At 37.4% G+C, this 25,416-nt stretch overlaps 1 protein-coding gene and 1 long non-coding RNA gene across 4 annotated transcripts in view; both read left to right on the plus strand.

Annotated features, from left to right (window-relative positions):
- The window catches only part of LOC309628744, a 157,551-nt gene that overhangs the window by 23,557 nt on the left and 108,578 nt on the right, over positions 1-25,416 (plus strand). The window lies entirely within an intron of this gene.
- The window catches only part of CYYR1 (cysteine and tyrosine rich 1), a 137,739-nt gene that overhangs the window by 16,559 nt on the left and 95,764 nt on the right, over positions 1-25,416 (plus strand). For 2 of the 3 annotated variants that reach the window (XM_082391992.1, XM_082391993.1), the window contains 2 exons: positions 14,344-14,475; positions 19,469-19,571. In XM_082391992.1, the coding sequence (XP_082248118.1) occupies positions 14,344-14,475; positions 19,469-19,571 (235 nt within the window). Of the gene's footprint in view, positions 1-14,018; positions 14,476-19,468; positions 19,572-25,416 lie in introns of those variants that run through there. The other variant, XM_082391994.1, reaches the window with a different exon arrangement.

A 25,416-nucleotide genomic window follows, 5' to 3' on the forward strand; every position in this document is an offset into this window, starting at 1 on the left:
ATGGTGATCATCTGATTTCAAATCTCCCCATATAACCTCTCAGCAACAAAAAGAACATAATATTTTCCAAACAGTTATGATTTATGTACTTAAACACTTAACAATTGTTATACGCTAATTCTATATCCTCTTGCCCTACTACCCTACAAAAAGAAATCAAAATGTGTAGAAACTATACAAGTATGATTATTGAAGGTGAATTCCTCTATAACCTTGGAGTAGAAAAAGGCTTTCTAACTATCACTTCAAAATCCAGATAGCAAAAAATAAAATTTAAAAATTTGACCTCTTAAAAATAAAAATTATTTGCATAGCATAAGCACCACAAGAAAAGCCAAAAGAGAAATGACAAACTGGGAGAAAATAATTGCAACATATGTCACTTTAAAAGATCTAATATATTAATATACAAAGAACTTTAGTTGAGCAAAAACACACCAAAATCCTACAGAAAAATGGGCAAAGATTTGAACATATGATTCACAAAATGATGAAAAGTAATACCTTATGAAAAGATGTTCACGGGGGCGCCTTCAAGATGGCAGAGCAGTAAGACATGGAGATTACCTTCCTCTGCACAAATACATCAAAACTACATCTACATGTGGAACAACTCCTACAGAACACCTACTGAACGCTGGTAGAAGACTTCAGACATCCCAAAAGGTGAGAAACTCCCCACGTATCAGGATAGGGTAAAAGAAAAAAGGAAAAACAGAGACAAAAGAATAGGGACAGGACCTGCACCTCTGGGAAGCAACTGTGAAGGAGGAAAGGTTTCCACACGCTAGGAAGCCCCTTCACTGGCGGAGACAGTGGGTGGAGGGGGGGAAGCTTCGGAGCCACAGAGGAGAGCGCAGCAACAGGGGTACGGAGGGCAAAGCGGAGAGATTCCCGCACAGAGGATCAGTGCCGACCAGCACTCACCAGCCAGAGAGGCTTGTCTGCTCACCCGCCGGGGCTGGCGGGGGCTGGGAGCTGACGCTCGGGCTTCGGAGGTCAGATCCCAGGGAGAGGACTGGGGTTGGCTGCGTGAACACAGTCTGAAGGGGTTAGCGCACCACAGCTAGCCGGGAGGGAGTCCAGGAAAAAGTCTGGACCTGCCTAAGAGGCAAGAGACAATTGTTTTGGGGTGCACGAGGAGAAGGGATTCAGAGCACCACCTAAACGAGCCCTAGAGATGGGCGCGAGCTGCGGCTATCAGTGCAGACACCAGAGGCAGGCATGAAATGCTAAGGCTGCTGCCACAGCCACCAAGAAGCCTGTGTGCAAGCACAGGTCACTATCCACACCTCCTCCTGGGAGCCTGTGCAGCCCGCCACTGCCAGGGTCCCGTGATCCAGGGACAACTTCCCCAGGAGAACACACTGTTGCAAAGTCACACCGGCCTCTGCCGCCGCAGGCTCGCCCCGCATCCATACCGCTCCCTCCCCCGGCCTGAGTGAGCCAGAGCCCCCTAATCAGCCTCTCCTTTAACCCCATCCTATCTGGGCAGGGAACAGATTCCCTCAGGTGGCCTACACGCAGAGGCAGGGCCAAATCCAAAGCTGAACGCCAGGAGCTGTGCAAACAAAGAAGAGAAAGGGAAATCTCTCCCAGCAGCCTCAGGAGCAGCGGATTAAATCTCCACAGACAACTTGATGTACCCTGAATCTATGGAATGCCTCACTAGATAACGAATCATCCCAAAACTGAGGCGGTGAGTTTGGGAGCAAGGGTAGACGTGGGGTTTGCTTTCTGCATCTAATTTGTTTCTGGTTTTATGTTTAACTTAGTTTAGTATTTAGAGCTTAATATCATTGGTAGATTTGTTTACTGATTTTGTTGCTCTCTTCCTTTTTTATATATATATTTTTTTTCCTTTTTCTCTTTTTGTGAGTGTGTATGTGTATGCTTCTTTGTGTGATTATGTCTGTATAGCTTTGCTTTTGCCATTTGTCCTAGGGTTCTGACAGTCCATTTTATTTATTTATTTATTTTTTTAGTATAGTTTTTAGTGCTTGTTATCATTGGTGGATTTGTTTTTTGCTTTGGTTGCTCTCTTCTTTTTTTCTCTCTTTCTTTTTCTTTTATTACATTTTAATGTTTTTATTTTTAATAATTTTTTCCATTGTAATAACTTTATTTATTTATTTTTTCTTTCTTTCTTTTTTTTTCTCCCTTTTCTTCTGAGCTGTGTGGCTGACAGGGTCTTGGTGCTCCGGCCGGGTGTCAGGGCTGAGCCTCTGAGGTGCGAGAGCCAAGATCAGGACACTGGTCCTCCAGAGACCTCCAGGTCCCACATAATATCAAACGGCGAAAGCTCTCCCAGAGATCTCCATCCCTATGTCCAGACCCAGCTCCACTCAATGACCAGCAAGCTACAGTGCTCGGCACCCTATGCCAAAAAACTGGCAAGACAGGAACACAACCCCACTCATTAGCAGAGAAGCTGCCTAAAATCATAATAAGGTCACAAAACACACCACCGTATGTGGTCCAGCCCACCAGAAAGACAAGATCCAGCCTCATCCATCAAAACAAAGGCACCAGTCCCCTCCACAAGGAATCCTAGACAACCCACTGAACCAACGTTACCCACTGGGAGCAGAGACCAAAAACAATAGGAACTACGAACCTGCAGTCTGTGAAAAGGAGACCCCAAACACAGTAAGTTAAGCAAAATGAGAAGACAGAGAAATACACAGCAGATGAAGGAGCAAGGTAAAAACACACCAGACTAAACAAATGAAGAAGAAATAGGCAGTCTACCTAAAAGAGAATTCGGACTAATGATAGTAAAGATGATCCAAAATCTTGGAAATAGAATGGAGAAAACACAAGAAACGTTTAACAAGGAACTAGAAGAACTAAAGAGCAAACAAACAATGATGAATAACACAATAAATGAAATTAAAAATTCTCTAGAAGGAATCAATAGCAGAATAACTGAGGCAGAAGAATGGATAAGTGACCTGGAAGATAAAATAGTGGAAATAACTACTGCAGAGCAAATAAAGAAAAAAGAATGAAAAGAATTGAGGACAGTCTCAGAGACCTCTAGGACAACATTAGACATACCAACATCCGAATTATAGGGGTCCCAGAAGAGGAAGAGAAAAAAAAGGTCTTGAGAAAATTTTTGAAGAGATTATAGTTGAAAACTTCCCTAATATGGGTAAGGAAATAGTCAATCAAGTTCAGGAAGTGCAGAGAGTACCACCCAGGATAAATCCAAGGAGAAACACGACAAGACACATATTAATCTAACTATCAAAAATTAAATACAAAGAAAAAATTTTAAAAGCAGCAAGGGAAAAGCAATAATTAACATACAAGGGAATCCCCATAAGGTTAACAGCTGATCTTTCAGCAGAAACTCTGCTGGCCAGAAGGGAGTGGCAGGACATATTTAAAGTGATGAAAGGGAAAACCTACAACCTAGATTACTCTACCTCTCTGATTACTCTATCTCACTGACATTCGACAGAGAAATTAAAAGCTTTACAGACAAGCAAAAGCTAAGAGAATTCAGCACCACCAGACCATCTTTACAGCAAATGCTACAGAAACTTTATAGGTAGGAAACACAACAGAAGGAAAAGACTTACAATAACAAACCCAAAAAAATTTAGAAAATGATATTAGGAACATACATATTGATAACTACCTTAAATGTAAATGGATTAAATGCTTCAACCAAAAATCATAGACTGGCCGAATGGACACAAAAACAAGACCCATATAAATACTGCCTACAAGAGACCCACTTCAGACCTAGGGTCACATACAGACTGAAAGTGAGGGGATGGAAAAAGATATTCCATGCAAATGGAAATCAAAAGAAAGCTGGAGTAGCAATTCTCATATCAGACACAATAGACTTTAAAATAAAAATTACTACAAGAGAAAAAGAAGGACATGACATAATGATCAAGGGATCAATCCAGGAAGAAGATATAACAATTGTAAATATTTATGCACCCAACATAGGAACACCACAATACATAAGGCAAATGCTAACAGCCATAAAAGGGGAAATCGACAGTAACACAATTATAGTAGGGGTCTTTAACACCTCACTTTCACCAATGGACAGATCAACCAAACTGAAAATCAATAAGGAAACACAAGCTTTAAATGACATATTAAACAAGATGGACTTAATTGATATTTATAGGACATTTGATCCCAAAACAACAGAATACACTTTCTTCTCAAGTGCTCATGGAACATTTTCCAGAGTAGATCATATCTTGGGTCACAAATCAAGCCTTGGTAAATTTAAGAAAATTGAAATCGTATCAAGTATCTTTTCTGACCACAATACTATGAGACTACATATCAACTACAGGAAAAAATCTGTAAAAAATACAAAAACACATGGAGGCTAAACAATACACTACTAAATAACCAAGAGATCACTAAAGAAATCAAAGAGGAAATCAAAAGATACCTAGAAACAAATAACAATGAAAACATGATGACCCAAAACCTATGCAATGCGGCAAAAGCAGTTCTAAGAGGGAAGATTATAGAAATACAATCCTACCTCAAGAAACAAGAAACATCTCAAATAAAAAACCTAACCTAACACCTAAAGCAATAGAGAAAGAAGAACAAAAATATGCCAAAGTTAGCGGAAGGAAAGAAATCATAAAGATCAGATCAGGAATAACTGAAAAAGAAATGAAGGAAACGATAGCAAAGATCAATAAAACTAAAAGCTGGTACTTTGAGAAGATAAACAAAACTGATAAACCATTAGCCAGACACATCAAGAAAAAAAGGGGGAAGACTCAAATCAATACAGTTCGAAATGAAAAAGGAGAAGTGACAACTGACACTGCAGAAATACAAAGGATCATGAGAGATTACTACAAGCAACTATATGCCAATAAAATGGACAACCTGGAAGAAATGGACAAATTCTTAGAAAAGCACAACTTTCCAAGACTGAACCAGGAAGAAACAGAAAATATAAACAGACCAATCACAAGCACTGGAATTCAAACTGTGATTTAAAATCTTCCAACAAACAAAAGCCCAGGACTGGACGGATTCACAGGCGAATTCTATCAAACATTTAGAGAACAGCAAACACCTATCCTTTCCAAACTCTTGTAAAATATAGAGGAGGGAGGAAAACAACTAAACTCATTCTATGAGGCCACCATCACCCTGATACCAAAACCACACAAAGACGCCACAAAAAAAGAAAACCACAAGCCAATATCACTGATGAAAATAGATGCAAAAATCCTCAACAAAATACTTGCAAACAGAATCCAACAGCACATTAAAAGGATCATACACCATGATCAAGTGGGGTTTATCCCAGGAATGCAAGAATTCTTCAATATACGCAATTCAATCAATGTAATACACCATATTAACAAATTGAAGGAGAAAAAACATATGATCATCTCAATAGATGCAGATAAAGCTTTCTATAAAATTCAACACGCATTTATGAGAAAAACCCTCCAGAAAGTAGTCATAGAGGGAACTTACCTCAACATAATAAAGACCATATTTGACAAACCCACAGCCAACGTCGTTCTCAATGGTTAAAAACTGAAACCATTTCCACTAAGATCAGGGACAAGATAAGGTTGTCCACTCTCACCACTATTATTCAACATAGTTTTGGAAGTTTTAGCCACAGCAATCAGAGAAGAAAAAGAAATAAAAGTAATCCAAATCAGAAAAGAAGCAAAGTTGTCAGTTTGCAGATGACAGGATACTAAAGATGCTACCAGAAAACTACTAGAGCTATTCAATGAAATTGGTAAAGTAGCAGGATACAAAATTAATGCACAGAAATCTCTTTCATTCCTCTACACTAATGATGAAAAATCTGAAAGAGAATTTAAGGAAACACTCCCATTTACCACTGCAACAAAAAGAATAAAATATCTAGGAATAAACCTACCTAAGCAGACAAAAGACCTGTATGCAGAAAACTATAAGACACTGATGAAAGAAATTAAAGATGATACAAACAAATGGAGAAATATACCATGTTCTTGGATTGGATGAATCAACATTGTGAAAATGACTCTACTACACAAAGCAATCTACAGATTCAATGCAATCCCTATCAAACTACCAATGGCATTTTTCACAGAACTAGAACAAACAACTTCACAATTTGTATGGAAACACAAAAGACCCCGAATAGCCAAAGCAATCTTGAGAAAGAAAAACGGAGCTGGAGGAATCAGGCTCCTGGACCTCAGAATATATCTACAAAGCTACAGTAATCAAGACAGTATGGTACTTGCACAAAAACAGAAATATAGATCAATGGAACAGGATAGAAAGCCCAGAGATAAACCCAGACACACATGGTTACCTTATTTTTGACCTTTTTAAAGGAGGAAGAATGAACAATGGAGAAAAGACAGCCTCTTCAATAAGTGGTGCTGGGAAAACTGGACAGCTACATGTTAAAAAATGAAATTAGAACACTCCCTAACACCATACACAAAAATAAACTCAAAATGGATTAAGACCTAAATGTAAGGCCAGACACTAAAAAACACTTAGAGGAAAACATAGGCAGAACATTCTGTGATATAAATCACAGCAAGATCCTTTTTGACCCACCTCCTAGAGAAATGGAAATAAAAACAAAAATAAACAAATGGGACCTAATGAAACTTAAAAGCTTTTGCACAGCAAAGGAAACCATAAACAAGACGAAAAGACAGCCCTCAGAATGGGAGAAAATATTTGCAAATGAAGCAACTGACAGAGGATTAATCTCCAAAACATACAAGCAGCTCATGCAGCTCAATATCAAAAAAGCAAACAACCCAATCAGAAAATGGGCAGAAGACCTAAATAGACACTTCTCCAAAGAAAATATACAGATTGTCAACAAACACATGAAAGGTAGCTCAACATCACTAATCATTAGAGGAATGCAAATCAAAACTACAACAAGGTATCTCCTCACACCCATCAGAATGGCCATCATCCAAAAATCTAAAAACAATAAATGCTGGAGAGGGTGTGGAGAAAAGGGAACCCTCTTGCACTGTTGGTGGGAATGTACATTGATACAGCTGCTATGGAGAACAGTTTGGAGGTTCCTCAGAAAACTAAAAATAGAACTACCATACGACCCTGCAATCCCACTACTGGGCATATACCTTGAGAAAACCATAATTCAAAAAGAGTCATGTGCTACAATGTTCACTGCAGCTCTATTTACAATAGCCAGGACATGGAAGCAACCTAAGTGTCCATCGACAGATGAATGGATAAAGAAGATGTGGCACATATATTCAACGGAATATTACTGAGCCATAAAAAGAAATGAAATTGAGTTATTTGTAGTGAGGTGGATGGAGCTAGAGACTGTCATACAGAGTGAAGTAAGTCAGAAAGAGAAAAACAAATACCGTATGCTAACACATACATATGGAATCTCAAAAGAAAATCGTTCTGAAGAATCTAGGGGCAGGAAAGGAGTAAAGACGCAGACATAGTGAATGGACTTGAGGACACGGGGAGGGGGAAGGGTAAGCTGAGATGAAGTGAGAGAGTGGCATGGACTTATATACACTACCAAATGTAAAATAGATAGCTAGTGGGAAGCAGCCACATAGCACAGGGAGATCAGCTCAGTGATTTGTGTCCACCTAGAGGGGTGAGATAGGGAGGGTGGGAGGGAGACCAAGAGGGAGGAGATATGGGGATATATGTATAGCTGATTCACAGTTATACAGCGGAAACTAACACACCATTGTAAAGCAATTATACTCCAATAAAGGCGTTAAAAAAAAAAAGAAAGCGTGTTCAATTTCAATCATAATAAGAGGAGTTCAAGAGATATCACCAATCCCATAAAAGTGATAAAACAGATAAAATCAAAAGCTTGACAGTATATTTTATTGGCAGAGCTGTGGGCAACAGGCAATCAGATGCAATTCTTGTAGAAATGCAAAATGGTATATTACCTCTATAAGAGAATTTGGCAATATTTAACAAAACTACACATGCATTTACTGTCTAACCCAGCAATTCCACTTGTGCTTATTTACCCTGAAGATATAGCTGCAACAATAAGAAAATACATATTCTCAAGGTTATTCATTGCAGCATTATTTGCAATTGAAAATACTGGAAACTATCTAAAGATCCAGACATATGAGAAGGCTATACAATGAGATACTACAAAGCATTAAAAAATTAATGAGGACAATCTTTATGAACTGATATAGAGTGATTTCCAAAATGCATTATTCAGTATAAAACACTGAAGTGCAAAATAGCATGGATGACGTGCTACCTTCTGTGTAAGAGAGAAAAGGGAAATAAGGACATTTATACCAATAATTCCAATTTCAGTCTATCACCCCAGATTTCTCCCTTTCTATTTCCAATTCCACAATCCTATAATGCATCTAAAATTTCTTTGCCCACTACAAAAAATAAGCTGCTCCTCTTTACAAACAAAAAGAAACACATGAGAGACAAACTAGAAAACAATGAAGCTGGTGCCACTGAAGGCATGGGGAGACTGAGATGAAAGGCCTATGGGAAGGACTGACACTTCTCTGAATACATCTTACTGTTTGCTTTTGACTTTCAGAAGCTCTACATATTCCAAAAACAAAATTAAGTCAACAAAGATGGGGAAAAAACCCAAAAGAAACAACAATGATAAAAGCAACAACCTCAAAAAACTAAAACTGAAAACAAATGGAAATAAATGAACCCAACTACATTTCAATTAAATTAAAGTTGGGGCTAGAGAGGGAGAGTTTGACTAATTCAAGTATATTATGAACACACTAATAAATTATATACCCTTAGTCTTGGGTCGAGTAGGGCGGGGGAGTAATGAAAACAATTTCTGAACTCTTTTTAGTGTTGGGTGTTTTTTTTTTTTTTTTTTGCATGATCATTTTTGATAGTGACATAAGCAAAGTAATTCTGAAACAATTGAAAATGTATTATAGGAATGCAAAACTAAGTTAATGTAAAAAGGGAGTTACAGATGTGAAGTGGTGGAAATTGAGGAAGAGCCCTATGGTGATGAATTGGAATTGGAGCATTGGTGTAGACTCATATATCAAACATGCATATATTTCTTATCTCTGCCCACTGGAAGGCCCAAGAAGCAAAGACACTCGAGTAGCAACAAGCACATCTAGTGATGAGATCTTGATTTCTAATGCCATTATCCATTAAAAGGAACCAGGACTCCTCAGAGAAAGACTGATTCCAGGGCTGGGGAAGGGAAGATTCAATATGGACCTGGAACATCTTTTATATCAGGAAGTTAAGAAGTGCCTGAAGCAATTATGGGATGTGTCACAAGGACATAGGAGCTAGTTTGAAGGGACTCCACTGGCCAAATGTGGGAGATTTTGAGATTAACAAATTATAAACCCTCAAAAAATAGGAATTCATGAGTCCTTATTGATGATCAATCAATCAATCAATAAAGGAGAAGCATTCTTGTTTTGAATACCAAGTGCCAATTGGCCAATGCAGAGACAGATTTGGAGTTTGAAAAATCATCATTTTGCAACCATCATAGTAAAGACTTCTTCAAGCAAAAAACATTCATACGTGTTAAATCTGACAGGGAGAGGGATTTTGCTGAAGAGCAGGACGTTTGGTTTAATGTATTCCCACAGACTGCGTATTCCTAGGAAAGGAAAAAGCAGCAACTATATAGTAGAAATTTCCAATAAACCGACCTATACACTAAAGTATTTGGGGGAAAGAGATATGATGTATGCAACTTACTCTCAAATGGTTCAGTAAAACAATAATGCATACACATACAGAAAAAAAGAGCAAATGATAAACATATGGGACAAAATGTTAACGATTGGTGAATCTGAGTAAAGGAAACATGGGTGTCTTTGTACTACTCTTGCAGATTTTCTGTTTAACATTATTTCCAAACAGAAAATCAAAAACAAAACAAAAAATAAATCTACACAAATGTCATTGTTTCATCATCCTCTGAGTAAATGAAAGTGTCACAAATGATAGAACAAACAAGAAAATATCCAAATGGTAAAGTTTCCGTCTTGTCCTTTGTCCTTCTTTGAATTAGGGACAGATTGTTGGATATTTTACACAAACTTAAAGAAATGATGAAACATCTGATTTAAATAGTTAAATAAAATAGGCTACATTATATACTTAGTAGTGATACTAGTATATTTCCTCTAAAATGTGAAGTTCTTACACTGCAGTCTTTTAAGAGCCAAGCATTTAATGACACACAAGATGGATTACAAGAATAAAATTACTTCCCTGTGGATAGACTTTTAAAACTAAATATTTCAAAGCATATGGCTGTTACATGAATTTCTCCCAAATTTCCTTTGAAAAGCTAATATGGTCATATTGAGCGGGAAAAAAACCCTCAAACTCAAATCCCACTTTTAATTATGAGATACTCATCAGAAATCCTTGTGAGACGTAAAATTAGAACATTTAAAAGGTGATTTGGGGGCTTCCCTGGTGGCACAGTGGTTGAGAATCTGCCTGCCAATGCAGGGGACACGGGTTCGAGCTCTGGTCTGGGAAGATCCCACATGCCGCGGAGCAACTGAGCCCGTGAGCCACAACTGCTGAGCCTGCGCGTCTGGAGCCTGTGCTCCGCAACAAGAGAGGCCGCGAAGGTGAGAGGCCCGCGCACCGCGATGAAGAGTGGCCCCCGCTCGCCGCAACTGGAGAAAGCCCTCGCACAGAAACGAAGACCCCACACAGCCAAAAATTAATTAATTAATTAATTAAAAGGTGATTTGCAGGGCTGTTAATAGTCGAACCTCGGTGAAAATGTGAAGATGAGAAACAGCAGTATACTAAAATGGGTATAAGAGCTAGAAAGAGAAACCTGGATTTAAAACCTGCTTCTTTCTCTTAGAAGTCAGTTGAGGCAAGGGGCAAGATTCTCTAAGTCAGAATTTTCTAAACCAGTGGTTTGGTTCTAGTTGTGGTACCCAGCAAGCAGCATCGCATCAACCAGGAACTTTTTAGAAATGCAAATTCTCGGGTACCACCCTAAACCTACCAAATCGAGTTATGTCCAGTGACCTGTGTTTTAACAGGCCCTGCAGGTGCTTCTGATACACACTAAACTTTCAGAACCATACTTCTAAGCTACAACAAAAATAACAGCAATAAAACATAATAATAGTAATACAATCCATGTTAGGATTATGATGATTAAATGAGATATTACACATGCAGAAATGATTTCTAAACTGTAGCAAAAACACTCATCATTAATGGTAGATTATTATCGTGGGACATAGAATTGTGAGAGAAAAATCTTAAAACCAATAGTACTTTGTGCTTTTATCAAACTGCCCTTCTACAAAGCTTCAAAGAAGGTTAATTCCTTAAAACTTCCCACACTTGGTACTAGGTCTTGCACATAGGACTGCTCATTAAGCTTTATTGAAGCTAACTGAAATAAGTTCAGTTGACCAAGGTCATTGGCAAGTATTTTATCTCTTGTTTTTGATATGGTCAAACTGGGAATTTTAAACGTCACCGAAACCAACCAAGCTATTAATTTTGAAAGAAAATTTAGCTTCTGTGTTTAGGGGCAGATGCTCTGCTTTGGAGTTACACTATCAGGCACCACTCATTGCTGTGTGACTTTGGCAAAGTTATTTACCCACACTGGGCCTCCTGACTTTGCTCATAGAACAAGGGTGATAATAATAATAGTATCCACCTCAATGGGATGTTGAGAGTATTAATTGAAATTTTAAAGAACTTAAAAATGGCCCTGGTACACAGCATTCAATATTCTTTCTACGCCCTGAATGCCATACTTAGTTCATCTCCCTTTTACTTCTTCATTTTTTCCCTCCTTGCTTTCCTTTGGGTTTTATGCCCATGTCTGCATGAACACTTTCTTTTCTTGGCATCTGCACATCTTTTAATGAAGATGAAGACCAGGCACACATAGAAACCTTAAATGTACATAAAATGATGTATATACTCTTATCCCCTATTATGAATTAGCACAGCTTTTGAAATATCAACTTCTTTGAGGTAAAGTTTACATACACTAAAACATACACATTTTAAGTGTACTGTTAAGAGTACAATTCCATGACTTCAGCACATGTATACACCTGTAGAATAGCCACCATTATCAAGATATAGAACATTTCCATCACCCCAAAAAAGTTCCCTCATGACCTTCTGCCATCAATCTCCTCTTCCTACACACACCCTCAGGCAACCATTGATCTGCTTTCTGTCACTATAGATTAATTGTGCCTTTCTAGAATTTCATATAAAGAAAATAACAGTAATTTGTTTGTTTCTGGCTTCTTTGCTCAGCATATTGTTAGCAGAGATTTATCCGTGTTGTTGCATGTACTTCAAACTTTCTTTTATTGCTGAGGAGTGTTTCTTTGTATGGATATACCGCAATCTGTTTATCCATGGGTTACTTCCAGTTTTCCTTTCCCGTTTTTCTTTTTAACTATATATCTTATGGATTTTCCTCATCATTTTAAAGTTTGGATATAACATGCACATATCCTAATTTACTTAATTGTTCTACCTCTGTTGGACATGTAAGCTCTTTACCATGTTTTAAAATGATAATAAACACTGTTATAAATGTCTTCATGAACTCAAATATTAATGGAATCCAACTTGGGAATAAGATTCTTGGACTATAGTCTTTATCTTTCAATAGTTTAGAAATATTTTCACTCTCTTTTAAATTCCAAGGTTGCAAATGAGAAGTTTAATGTCTGTCTGATTCTTTTTCTGAGACCTTTTTAAAATTATATATGAAAATTTATATGATTTTAATTTATACAAGTTCAACTAGGTCTCTGGGATATGTATATATGCATGCCTCTTTTTAAAAAAATTTTTTGGAACTCACCATTTTACATCAGAAAATTCAAATATTATTATAGATCAGAATTTTTTTAAAATCTCTTTGCTGTTTGCGTCTTCATTTTTGTTTCTTCTAAAACTGCTTCGAGCCTGCATATTATTCTCATTTTGGGCCTCCTCTATGTGCCTTGGAGTTTTTTAATATTTTTATCAATGATTTCCTCATCTTTGTATTTCTTCTCTATGTTACGAGTATGCTCTCTATTTGATTGAACAGTCTAAGTTGTTTTTGAACATGACCATTTTATAATTTTTCTGTAATTTTTTAAAAATCTCAAGTCAAGCTTTATTTTCCTTTCCAGAAACTGTGAGGCTGTAGGACCAAGTGATGAAGTTTCTCAGAAGCCAAGGATTAAATGTTTGGATCCTAACTTAAGGGCAACAGGAAGCCACTGAGTTTTAAACAGGTGAATGAATGTGATTAAATCTGTAGTTTAAGAAGAAATAATCTAGCTTCAGTCTGGCTGATATCCCTTGAGGCAGGAGAATGGTTATCATGGAGACTACAAGAGCCTATATTAGGGCAGAAATGGAGGCCAAAATGCAAATTCATTTGAGTGGGGATTAGGCGTACAATCAGGGGTACTTGGTGATAGAATGGTTATTGTGGCTGAGGGAGAAGGAGAAATTGACCAGGCTTCTTGCTGGACCTGGTGGATGGTTAGCTCTGCAATGATGCATAAAACACAGTAGGAAGCTCAGGTTATGTTTATTTTGGAGGTGATGTATCCTTGCATCCTCTAATACCCATGTGGCAGTATATTTATAAACTCCTAGCGGAGGACTGACTAAAGTGTTTGTGCATTTGAATTTTGATACATATTGCCACAGTGCTCTCCTTAAACCATACACTGTTTCTGTACTTTCCAATTCTCCTAGGTTTTCCTCACTGGCTTCTTTCTTTGTCTAACATCTTAAACCCTGAAAATTCCCTTCATTTGTGTAAAGATAAAATACAAAGCTTTTCTTCACCCATTAATTCCAAAAGAAAAATTGGAGGGGAGAGCAGGGCGATAAAGGAGCTTATTAAACTCCGTGTCGATAGCCAAAGCAAAGGGTTAGAAAAAGTTCCTTCAGGAGAGTACCAAGCTCCTAGAGTCACTCTATAGAAGGAAGAACTGGAGCGTGGGGAGGAGTCGGGGCCACCCCCGCCCCCAGCCTCGCGTAGGTGCCACCCGCGGAGATGAAATGTGAGCCCGGGTGGCCGAGGACGCTGGGTCGGCCGCTTAGCCCGCCGCCCGAGCGCCGCGGGGACAGACAAAGAGACCTCCGCCCCAGCGCAGCCCCGCGCGGCGGCCCGGGCTCCCCTCGAAAGCTCCCAGGGCGATGGCCAGGTCTCCGCGCCACCCGCCTCTCCAGAGCGCTGCCCTCTCCGTCTGACCGCCCTCCAGCTCCCCCGTCCCCTCCCGGTGCCGGGCTCTCCCTTGGCTCCCAGCCCTCTCTACAGACCGGTCTGTCTGTCTCTCTGTCCATCTGTCCTGGCGCGCAACCTCCGGCCACCGGCTTGGATGGACGCGCGGAGGGTCCCCGGGTGTCCAGGGGTCTTGCTTCCGAAGTTGGTCCTGCTCTTTGTCTACGCAGGTCAGTGACCTAGGGCGGCGGGAGAGGGGAAGGGGGCTCGGGGCGGCGCTGGGGTCACACTCCGGGCAAACACGGGTTGGGCGGGATGCGGGGGACCGTGGTGGGAGGTCAGAGGCTGTGTGGTCCCCGCAGGCAGAAGCAGAAGCCCGCGCCCGCGCGCTACAGCCCTGGGCTTGACCTCCACGCGGTTGTGTTTTGTCCCTTTCCTTACACGTTTCCTTTTTTTTTTTTTTCTTTTCCTTTCTCTCTCTCCGCGAAGCAGCTACCCCCAACCCCACATTTACGGGTTATTGTTTTTATTTTCTGGATAGCGTGCTTTTTTTTTTTTTCAGTCGTATCCAGGACTCGGGAATTTGGGGTGAGAGTGGAGACTGAGCTGTGAGAGGAAAGCATGTTTTTTGAAAAGCACCTGAAGTTAGGGAGGCATCGCTGAGGTTTCAAATAAACTAATCTGAAGACTTTTCCATTTTAGTAAATGCTACCCACTGGCCCCTCCACCTCCACATTCCGAATATTCCGGATTTTCCCTTTCAGAAATAAAAAAGCCTTAGACCTCTGTTTTTCTTCTTTAGAAGATGATCCTCAAGTGTGGTGGACAGGGTAATTGGAAGCTTTGAGTTGAAATACAGGGTTTTCGAGAGGCATAAATTCACCCAGAATCTGATCTGTTTTCGCTGAATTTGTTAAGCACTTGCTTATAGGTGACAGGCATCTCATTTCCCTCATCCTAATTATTCTTAGCGAGAATTGCTAATAATTGATGAAGCAAAGCAGTTTTCTTGTTTTGTGACTGATGGGGAGCCCAAAATGGCCTTTCATTGGTTATTCATGTATAAAGTTAATTACACATGCGGCTTTGCATCTGCTTCATATTTTTAAAAACAGGATAAAAGCAGAGTTCTTTGTAAATGTTTTCATGTCTCTAAATTCCTATAACAAACACCACAGGCTTACCTATGACCTTGTAGTAGTAAGTTTATGTATAGCACTGTGACTTGCCTTTTGACACAAAGATATTGCAACCAAAATGAAGACGTTCTTCAACATTCTTACCTGAACATCAGTAGAAGTGAATTTCTCATTCAACCTTGCCAGAAATGAATCACAATAACTTCTATAGAAGTTTCCAATCTGTTTATTAAAATGTAAATTAGTGGCTGTCTATAAGTTGTTTTAAAGATATTTTATTGTAGGGGAATAGCTGACCTTCAAATACAGAAATTTATGAAACAGGAAAAGTGCTTTCTATTTAATGAGGAGAGTCCACATTCTAATGTGTTTCCAGCACTTATTTCTTTTACTTAAGTCGTATAAGATTTTTAGAATTTGAGAGTCTAACAGAATCAATTGCATTAATATTTGTTTTATATTAAAATCTCTTTATTAGTTCATTTGAAACAATGATAATTCTTTCCACTTCCTCTGTTTACCAAAAGAAAACAAAAATGAGAAAATAGAATGCAGCAAATGAAACTTTAATTCCCTTGCTCATCTTCAGTCACACCACTGAACAACTTTTTCTTGTTCTTTTGTCCATTTTATTCTCTTTGGTGCGCCAAAAGCTTCTAATTTGCACTTTTCCTTCCCTTCTTCCTGTTCCCCCAATGTTAAGTGCACAGCCCCCCCAGGATTCAGTAAACCCGCCCAGCTGGCCAGCAGCAAGCTTGATCAGTTTAAAAAGTTTTCATTCCATTCATTTCTTCTCTCCATCCGCATCCCTCCCCAGTACGCTACAAAATCATTGCAAGCCAATACTAGGTCGAGTTACCATCTTTGATAAGAAATGATTAGCTAATTGCTTTTGATATTAATTCCTGAACTCTATTTCAGAGGCCTTTTTATGCTTGCCGTATTCACACAACTAATATTTATGGAGTGAGATGTCTTGAATGATACATAGGACAGAGACCATGCTTTGAGTCTTGTCTGGGAGATCAGGTGTGCCCATTACTCTAAGGTATAAAAAGCTGTGTTATAGGAGAGATACACCATGTGCTCTAGGTGTTCGAAGGAGGGGACCTTATTGCTGGCTTAGGAGTATATGCTCCATGAAGATGATGTCTATTTTGTTTAGCATAATATTCTCAGAGACTAGCAAAACACCTGGCCCATAAGAGGAACTCAGGAAATATTTGCTCAGAGAAATTAAATTGAGGAGGACTTTTTAGGACCTACACCTTTGAATTATAGGAAGCCTTGGACATAGGAGATGTAGTAGGATAGAGTGTGAACAAAGGCAAAAATCATGAGAATTGTATATGCAAAAACAGATAACACAGTTGGGTTGGAACTAAGAGATAAGGCTGGAAGTGAGGATTGGAGTGAGACGGGGGAACACTGCAGAAATAGAATTAATCCAGATACCCTGTTAAATAAATTGCCAGCTTTAATGGGACAAAAACCTATGTAGATGCACAGTCCGTAACCGGAATTATTTTCTCCAAGGAAAATGCATTAAATACAGGTTCCATTCGTTAAGGAAATAAGAGCAAGGTTTCTATACCTGAAGCATCGTGTCTGACTGTGGAGTCACTTTTGGGAAGGGATTCAACGAAGTGTTTATATTATTATCCAACTCCCACTGCAGGCTACAAAGACAGGATTTGGCCAAGGTTTTAACCTTCCTGACCCTAGCCAGTGATTTCTGTCCCCTCCCTTTCCTTCCTTTCTGATCCTTAGCTATAGATTACAAGAGCCAATTCTGAGCAAGTGCTTGGAGCCAGATGCTTTCCTGTACTACACATTTCTTAAGATGGGAGCGGGGAAGCTTCTTCCAGATCCTGCCTTTAACTAAAGTCATTGAAGAAAATTGGAACTAGCTAATTTTCGAGGATGTTAACTTGAATATTAGTAACAATATTATTTATCTTCTGAGGGCCATTGGGATGTTTCATTCGTTTACAAGTGAGAAAATGCTTCTGTACTGTCCAAACTGTGATCTTTATAGGATTATTCTCAAATAAACCGGAGAAAGCAACTAACATATCAAAATAAGTTTGAGGTGTGGTTGACCCCCCAGTTTGGAAATGTTGTGATTGTGAATGTATTTGCCATACTATTAAACTTTCCCTTTTCAGTTGTTTAATTCTGGGAAGTAGACAAGAGTGCTGGAAAATGCCATAAAAAATAATGAACAATGTGTGACAGGATCTAGATGTTTGCTGCAGGTATAATCCAGCTTCTTGGCTACAAGATTTGGGGCTTGGTTTCCTGTAACATTGGCTCAAAATATTTTGATAACACCATGTCCTTACAATAACAGTAATTGAATCTTCGATAATCATGGAGAGCTTAATAAGATGTCACTGTCTTGGGCATTATCCAAAAGGCACCCCATGAAGCTATTTAAAAATCACTTGTCCTGCTCTGACAGAATAAGGCGGGATGTCAGCTCTCCCACTATCTGAACGGCTTTTAAGAGCATAAAGCAAAACATCCCAGCTAAGCGCTTGAGATAACTGACTAGTCTAAATATTTGACTTAATTAAACAGTACTAAAAATAAGAGCTATAGAAATTCCCTGGGAAAATGATAAAATAAACTGCAAAAAGCAGACACTGTCAATAAATCATTAGATCGTGTTTTCTGTCTTCAAAATTTTGGATTTAAGTAGAGTTACTGAATCTTACAAAGGTAGTTATTTTTTCCTTTCATGTCTTCTTACCACATCCCAGAAGAAAACACTAAGGTTTGTTCATTTATGAAGTAGAATAAAATTGAGGAAAAGAAAACATGAACTTCTGACTTGTTCCACAGAGGCCATGCATTATTGATAAAGGTGAAAGAACTTTGCTGGGTTTTGATCGCATCAATTTGTAAAGAATCATCTTGTCAGGGAGGTGATTTAAAAGCAAAATCTGTATTTTCCTCTCTAGACAAATCAATTACATGGACATGTAGGCATATATATAACATTTGCACTTTTATGTTATGACTTTGACAGAAAAGCAACAGTCTTATATAATTTAGATAGTAGTTATTGCCTTCAGAGATTGAGTTGGAAATGACCTATTTTGTGATTCTTGAACATGTAACTTAAATTATCAGACTGTACTTAATGTTTTCCTACATGTACCTGAAACTCACATATCCATTGTAATATATACCATTGATTATAACTAAATGATAACCTTAACTTGTTAAACATAAACCATTTAGGAAGAATAAATAATTTTTTAAAGGTAGGGTAATTTTTATTTAACATTTTGGTATAATTTTCCTTGCCAAAAACATGGAAAAAAGACAGTAATTTGGTTTTGTCAGCTCTGGTATGTCCTTTTTAATCAGAAAATACATTCCCCTCTTCACATAGTGCTGTTTCATAGCTTATTGATTCTTAAATCTGGCATCAAATAAACTCTTAATTATTCACCAGTGAATTATCTATAAGAATTTTCCCCACAGCTAACTAACTCATTATCTTCCAATCCAAATGGATTGACAGTATATGCAGACTCATCTGTGGTACCCTATGTATACAAACTGTAATTATGAAGGTAAAAAATGGTAGAGAAAGGAAAGCATATAATGCATTGTGGTGAAAAATATACATTACTTAAATATTATCTCCAGTTGATATTATTCATGTCAACAACACTTTCCATTAAATGTAGTTGAAAGTAGCACCCTAAAGTCAAAAGAATTTATCATTTAAAAATTATTGCAAGAACTGTGTTGACCAATTTAATGTCTGATTAGTTGGATCACTCATTCCTCCCTTCAATGTCTCATTCAACCAACTCTGGCTACCAATTATGGTGCTCGATGGAGGAGGTTCAAAGACTGGTCTTTGCCTTTTCCAGATTTATGTCCAATAAGGAAGGAAGACTAGTTTAGATGCTTACAAATGTTTTAGAATTGTGAGCACGTAAAATGAAAGTCTAAATGTGCTAAAGAGTGGTCGTTGACTGATCAAGATGTGAAATAGAGTGATTTTTCGGGAAGCTGGGATTTTCAGAAATGTAACTGCACGGATATGGTTTTTATTTTGTAGAGGATTGCCTTGCTCAGTGTGGCAAAGACTGCAAATCTTACTGCTGTGATGGAACCACGCCCTACTGTTGCTCCTACTATGCCTATATTGGGAATATTCTCTCGTGAGTATTAATCGAATTTGGCCATATTGATACTTTTTCCCTTGCCCAGTTATGTTTTCAAAAAGTACTAAGTTATAGTTATGAGTAGGAAATTCTAAGATTGGCTGTTGACATAAAATCTTTACTGGAGACACTCAACACTCATCACTATCTAGTGTATTGTATTATTTAACTAAATGTGCAAATTACTATACAAAATAAATTGCTTTTGTTAGAAGGGAGTTTAAAGAATATTTTTTATTGTATAATTTGTTTTATGATAATAATAATGTAATAGTAATGTTTTAAGTAGACCACATTCATATATTGATCAATTTTTAACATTGTAAACTATATTTTTTTGTCTGTTTTGTTGAAGGATTAGTAAGTTAGAATTTGTCATTTAATGATAGCCACTTTATTTTGCCACGCATATATTTGTCTGACTCAGCCAGTAGATATCAGGGAAAAGAGACATTATGAATAAAAACCAGTTGAGATATGAAACGTCAGTTTTCTACATGATGCATCTAAAGCAACTTTGGGAAACAAGATTAGAGCCCAAGAAATCTAGCCTCAAGAGGGTAAAGTGATAACCAACTACAAAAATCAATGAAACATACAGGCAGAAAAGGTGTTAAGTATTTCTCTCTAACAAATTAAGGATTTATTTTAGAGGTGCTTCTAGGTGAAGGGAAATGGACGAGCAGAAGCTGTCTTCAGGGTTGTATGTCTGAGGACTGTGCAGCTCTCTGTTCCTCTACACACACCTTCAAGTTGAGAAATAGAAGGTGGAGAATAGGAACATAAGAATTTCACCCATGGGTGACCATCACCCATGGCTTTCAGGAGTCTGCATTTTGTATTTTTCAAGTGACTGCCAGGATGATTTGAAAGCTCTTCCATTGTGACTTAACTCGTGTTTTATGAAGGCTTACGTGGAGCCAGGAAAGAGTAGGCCATAAGTGATGTGTGCCTGGCTATTTTAAGCATATATCCATTGAGATGGCTTATAAGTCATCCTCGGTTTCCTGAGAATAGAAAACCTGGCATCGCATAGACTTTCTAGAATCAAAGTGGGGCTGATCTTAGGGATCATGTCTCCATGAATAAGGCCAGAAAGAATCGTACTTCAGGATATTCTTGAAGACTGTCATGGCGATGGAAGAAATGTCAGGCTGTAATAAAGATTGATGAACAGAATTTAAGCATTCTTTGAAATGCAAATAACCTCTAAAATGTTTTAATTTTTTCTCATGGAAGATTTGGTGGAAAAACATTGTCCCTTTACATTTAGAAAACAGAATCAGCTCAGAATATAAATACATAATAATGTTTCTCATTTGTATATCACTTCATACTTTTTAAGTAAATTAAAATACTTCATAACTAAATTCAAATTTGATTTTTCCAATGATCTCCACATGCCAGAGGCTGTTGTTCCAGGTAGATGTGTGAGTGGGCCCCAAAGGTGGTATAGATTTGAGGAACCTGGGGTCAGAATGACTCTGATTCTTTTGTCCTCTGGCTCCTGGCCCATTTCTCTGCCTACTAACTACATCACAATGTGTGTGTTGTGCCCCTTTTTCTCACCTCATAGATACCTCCACCCTGATAAATATATATAGAAGACATAATTACTTACTAATCAAAATAGTTAAAAATTTTTTAATTTACAGTTGTGCTTTACATGTTTTATATTTGCAATCAGATTCATTTTTTATGGTACCTATTCTTAGAACTAATTTTATCACTTGGTTAAAGTAAAGAATTCGTTGAGTTATATCTTTATCTGGGTTATTAGGGCCATGTACTTGTTATGTTTGAAAAAAAGAATTGTGTTTTTTGGAGGGCGGAAATAAACACAGATGGCATTATATTTTAGGCAGTTAAACTGAATTTTCGGTTCAAAATAGAAACCACTAAGTAAATCCCTTGCTAAACAATTCTTAGAGAAAAAAAAGAGCTTTAAAGTGTTTTCCCCACTGGATAAAGGAGAATACATTTTCAGGATTTCCAGTTATTGTTTAAGATTTGAAAAGAGTTAACTCCACCCAAAGCTTTTCTCTTTTTTGAGTTAGGGTGGGTGTGGGGGGTAGAGAAAGAGAAAATAATTCCAAGAATGCTTACAAAAGTTCTTTCATGCACATGTTTTCGAATATTGCTATTTTGGAACTCATAAGCTATGCTTCTTCCCTTCCAAGCACCCAGGCACATTCTTAGCAAAATCATTTCAATCATCTTAACAGAGAATTTAATCTTCGTGGTCATCAGTAAGGTAATAGGGAAGAAAGCAATAAACACAGTGGAATGTTTTGTATCCTAAATGAATAATTTTATAAATCTGGCTTCGAGCCTTGTTTATTTTCAAATAGAAAATGTCTTGGCTTAGCTTAAAATGAGCTAAAGAGAGTACAAAACACGATTTGGGTCATTCTAGACTGTGTGTAAATTGGTAAGGTAAGGCACACTTGATCCTTCTTGCTGAGGCCTCTCTAAAATAATCAGAGTAGAGGTATTTAGCCCTTAATTCCGTTTACTTCAACTGCTCTTTCTAAACTTTTGCAAATTAACCGTTAAGATTTGTTTTCAAAGATATCACAAGAGCTATCTTTCAATTTACCTTTCATATAGTTGGAAAGTATTATTTTACTCAGGTCTCTCCCTTTTACCCCCTTTTTATCAGTTAGGAATTTTAAAATTTATTTGTGTCTTGTGAAAACAATTTAAAAATTAAACTTTAAAAATAACGTATATACTTTTTAAAATTGAGATGTAATTGATGTGTAACATTATATTGGTTTCGGATGTAAAACATAATGATTTGATATTTGTATATACTGCAAAATGATCAATACAATAAGTCTATTTGACATAAATCTATTTAAAATGGCATGCCTACTTTTGCTCATTATGGTCACAGATATTGACTTCCATATAGAAAAGTAACAGTATTATTTTCCAGAATTTAAGAATAATTTTTGCAAAAGTCAGCATATACTATGCAATCAGTTATTTACAAATTCATATTGAGTGCCTGTTACCATGGCAGCATAGGATCCAAAGATGAATAAATGATGTTCCCTGACCTTTACAATCTCACAATCTTATAAGAGAAGAAAATGTAGACAAATAATTCTTCATAGAATTAATCTATGAAGTGTTATTGAAGGGCTGAGAAGAGAGAAAGCAGCTAAGTGTGTGTGTGTGTTTAGAAAGAGATGTTTAGAGAAAGTCTCATAAATATGAAATTTGAACAGAGTTTTAAAGAAAGAGTAGATATTTACATAAGTGGACAGTGAAGAAAGGGAAGAGCATTCCAGACAGAGACAGTGTCCCCTACGAAGGCAAAGATTTGAGAAAGAAAATGGTCAGTTTGGGAAAACCCATGTTGTTCAGTGTTGCTAGAAAAGGAAGGTTAAACTTTGAATATAACATATAAATAAATAGGTAAGACAAAAGATACATCCTTATTTTACAGACTTTTATTGGTAGACTACATTCTTTTATTGGTTATGTCTAACAAAACTAAAATAAAATAGTTCAGTATTCTTCTGGAAATAAGAGCTGGTTTTATGTAAAATGGACTCACTCTTAGATACCACTAAGACAAGGGACAAAGGTGAGAAGACACCAAATGAAGATTATTTTTACTTATTCCATAGAAAAAATATTTAGAGTGAACACTTTGAGATGTTACACTATTTAATACCATGTATGACGGAATATGTGACTTTGGAAATTTTTCTCCATTTTTGATCAGGAATGTAACTACCTGACAATTAGAAATCTCACTGTGTTTGAAAATGAGAATTGGGCCAATTTACAAAGTAAACAATTTCTCATCAAACTGATTCTCAAACATTTCATCCAGCCACTTTTTTCCATGGAAAATAAATATTCTGTGATGAATATGGAAATGGGTATTTCAGTTTTGCTGCTGATGAAATTTGACTGACATTTCCTAGAGATAGGATCCAACATAAAGATAAGGTTTATGGAGTATTCTTTAGAACTAGTAGAATTCAAGGGCTCAGAGGGTTCAGTTGAGTGGCTAATTACTATTACTAATGGGACAGACTAAAAGCAGGACTTTACTGAAAACGAAGAAAGAGTGTTATGTGAATAGGAGAATAATTGTACAATATTGAACATGAGCCAAATAATGACTGGGTTGGACATAGTGAGCCAGATGATAAGATATAAAATTTAATCCCCTCATTCAGAAATAGATTTTTGCTTTTCCATGTTGCTTTCGTAGAATGCAGATATGTCTAGGGATCCTTCAGTGTGCCGTCTGGCCAACACAAAATCCCCACGGGGAAAAATGAAAAGGAAGAACTAATAATGGAGATGCTGGTGAGATTAAGTTTCTTTTCTTCTCAATGAAATGTAAAAGATGTATTGCCCGAAGTTTTGCAAAGACAGCTAATAAATATCACAACTGTGATGTTAGAACCATGTTATTCATGAACGCAAAACTGAGTTAAAAGATAAAGGTTTTGTATTTCCAAATGGCATTTGAGGTCCCATACTCACTAAGTAGCTGAGCATTCTGAATAAAATAAGTGAGGCTGTTCAAATAAGGACAGAAACGTAATACAGTTTGAAAGGCCTTTGGCATTGGTAAGAACATTATTTAAATTAAATGAATTAAAATGTTCTTAGGACTTAGATATGATAAAACACCTCTGAAAGGTACATTCTGAGCAAATCAAAGTTTGTGGGAGTCTTGTTTTTGTTTTAATAATGACAGAAAGATAAATAACTAATATAATGTTAAAATGAATATGAACTTGGTTTTAATGTTAATGAGGTGACTTTTGGAAAGCACCTGGGGATGGGGGCTGGTTGCCAGGGAAACCAACCATGTGATTAGGGGGTTGGAACTTTCAATCCCAACCCCCAGACCTCTAGGGAGGGAAGAGGGGCTGGAGATTGATTTCAGTATCAATGGCCAATGATGTAATCGATCGTGCCTTTGTAATGAAACCTCCATGAAAATGCGGAAGGACAGGGTTTGGAAAGCTGCCAGATTGGTGAACACATGGAGATTTGTGGAGAATGGCGCGCTCAGAGAACATTTTTTTTAGTTTAAGTAATTGAATAAAAAAAATTTAATGTAGTAACAGATAATGTTTGCTATAAGAAGAAAGTCATTGTTTCTCAGAAGACATGTATTTTATGTATTACATAAATACATTTTATGTATTATTAAGAGCAAATATAAATGTGTAGATATCTAGAATTTTTTGAATCAACTCTATTCAATCATAATTGCCTTTGTAAATTAAGCTTCATTGTTAAGAACATAATTTGTTTTTAGGAAGGGCTAGATAAGTTTCTAGAACATGTTCCCAGCAATTTATTTCTATAGTATTTACAGAGATAGTCTATGTTCTACAGCTGGTAATGGAGGACATAGCCATGAATCAAACCCAGTTCCTGCTCTTGAATCGCTTATAAGCTACTGGGAAACATGAACTTAGAAAACAGACAGTTTAGTAGGCTGTGGAAAGGACTAAATGTAGTGGAATCAGAAAGAAGGAGTTTTTAGTCCAACTTTAGGGTGCTAGGAAGACTTCTTGAAGGAGAGCAATTCTAAGAAGAGCCTTGAAAGAAACGTCAGTTGATGAAATCCATCACTCACTTGAGTTAAAAAAAACACTTAGCAAACTATGAATAGAGAGGAAAATTTCTTAACTGAATTAAGATCTCAAAAGAAAAAACAAACCCTACCTCAAGAACCATACTCAGTGCTACACTGTTATGACCATTCCCTTTTAATGCAACTATAAGACAAGCTAGCATCTAGTACCACTCTATTCAGCATCTTACTGGCTTGGTCAGTGTAACCAACGAGACA

This window comes from Balaenoptera borealis (genome assembly GCF_965194805.1).
Source record: "Balaenoptera borealis genome assembly, chromosome: 5".
Lineage (NCBI taxonomy): Eukaryota > Metazoa > Chordata > Mammalia > Artiodactyla > Balaenopteridae > Balaenoptera > Balaenoptera borealis.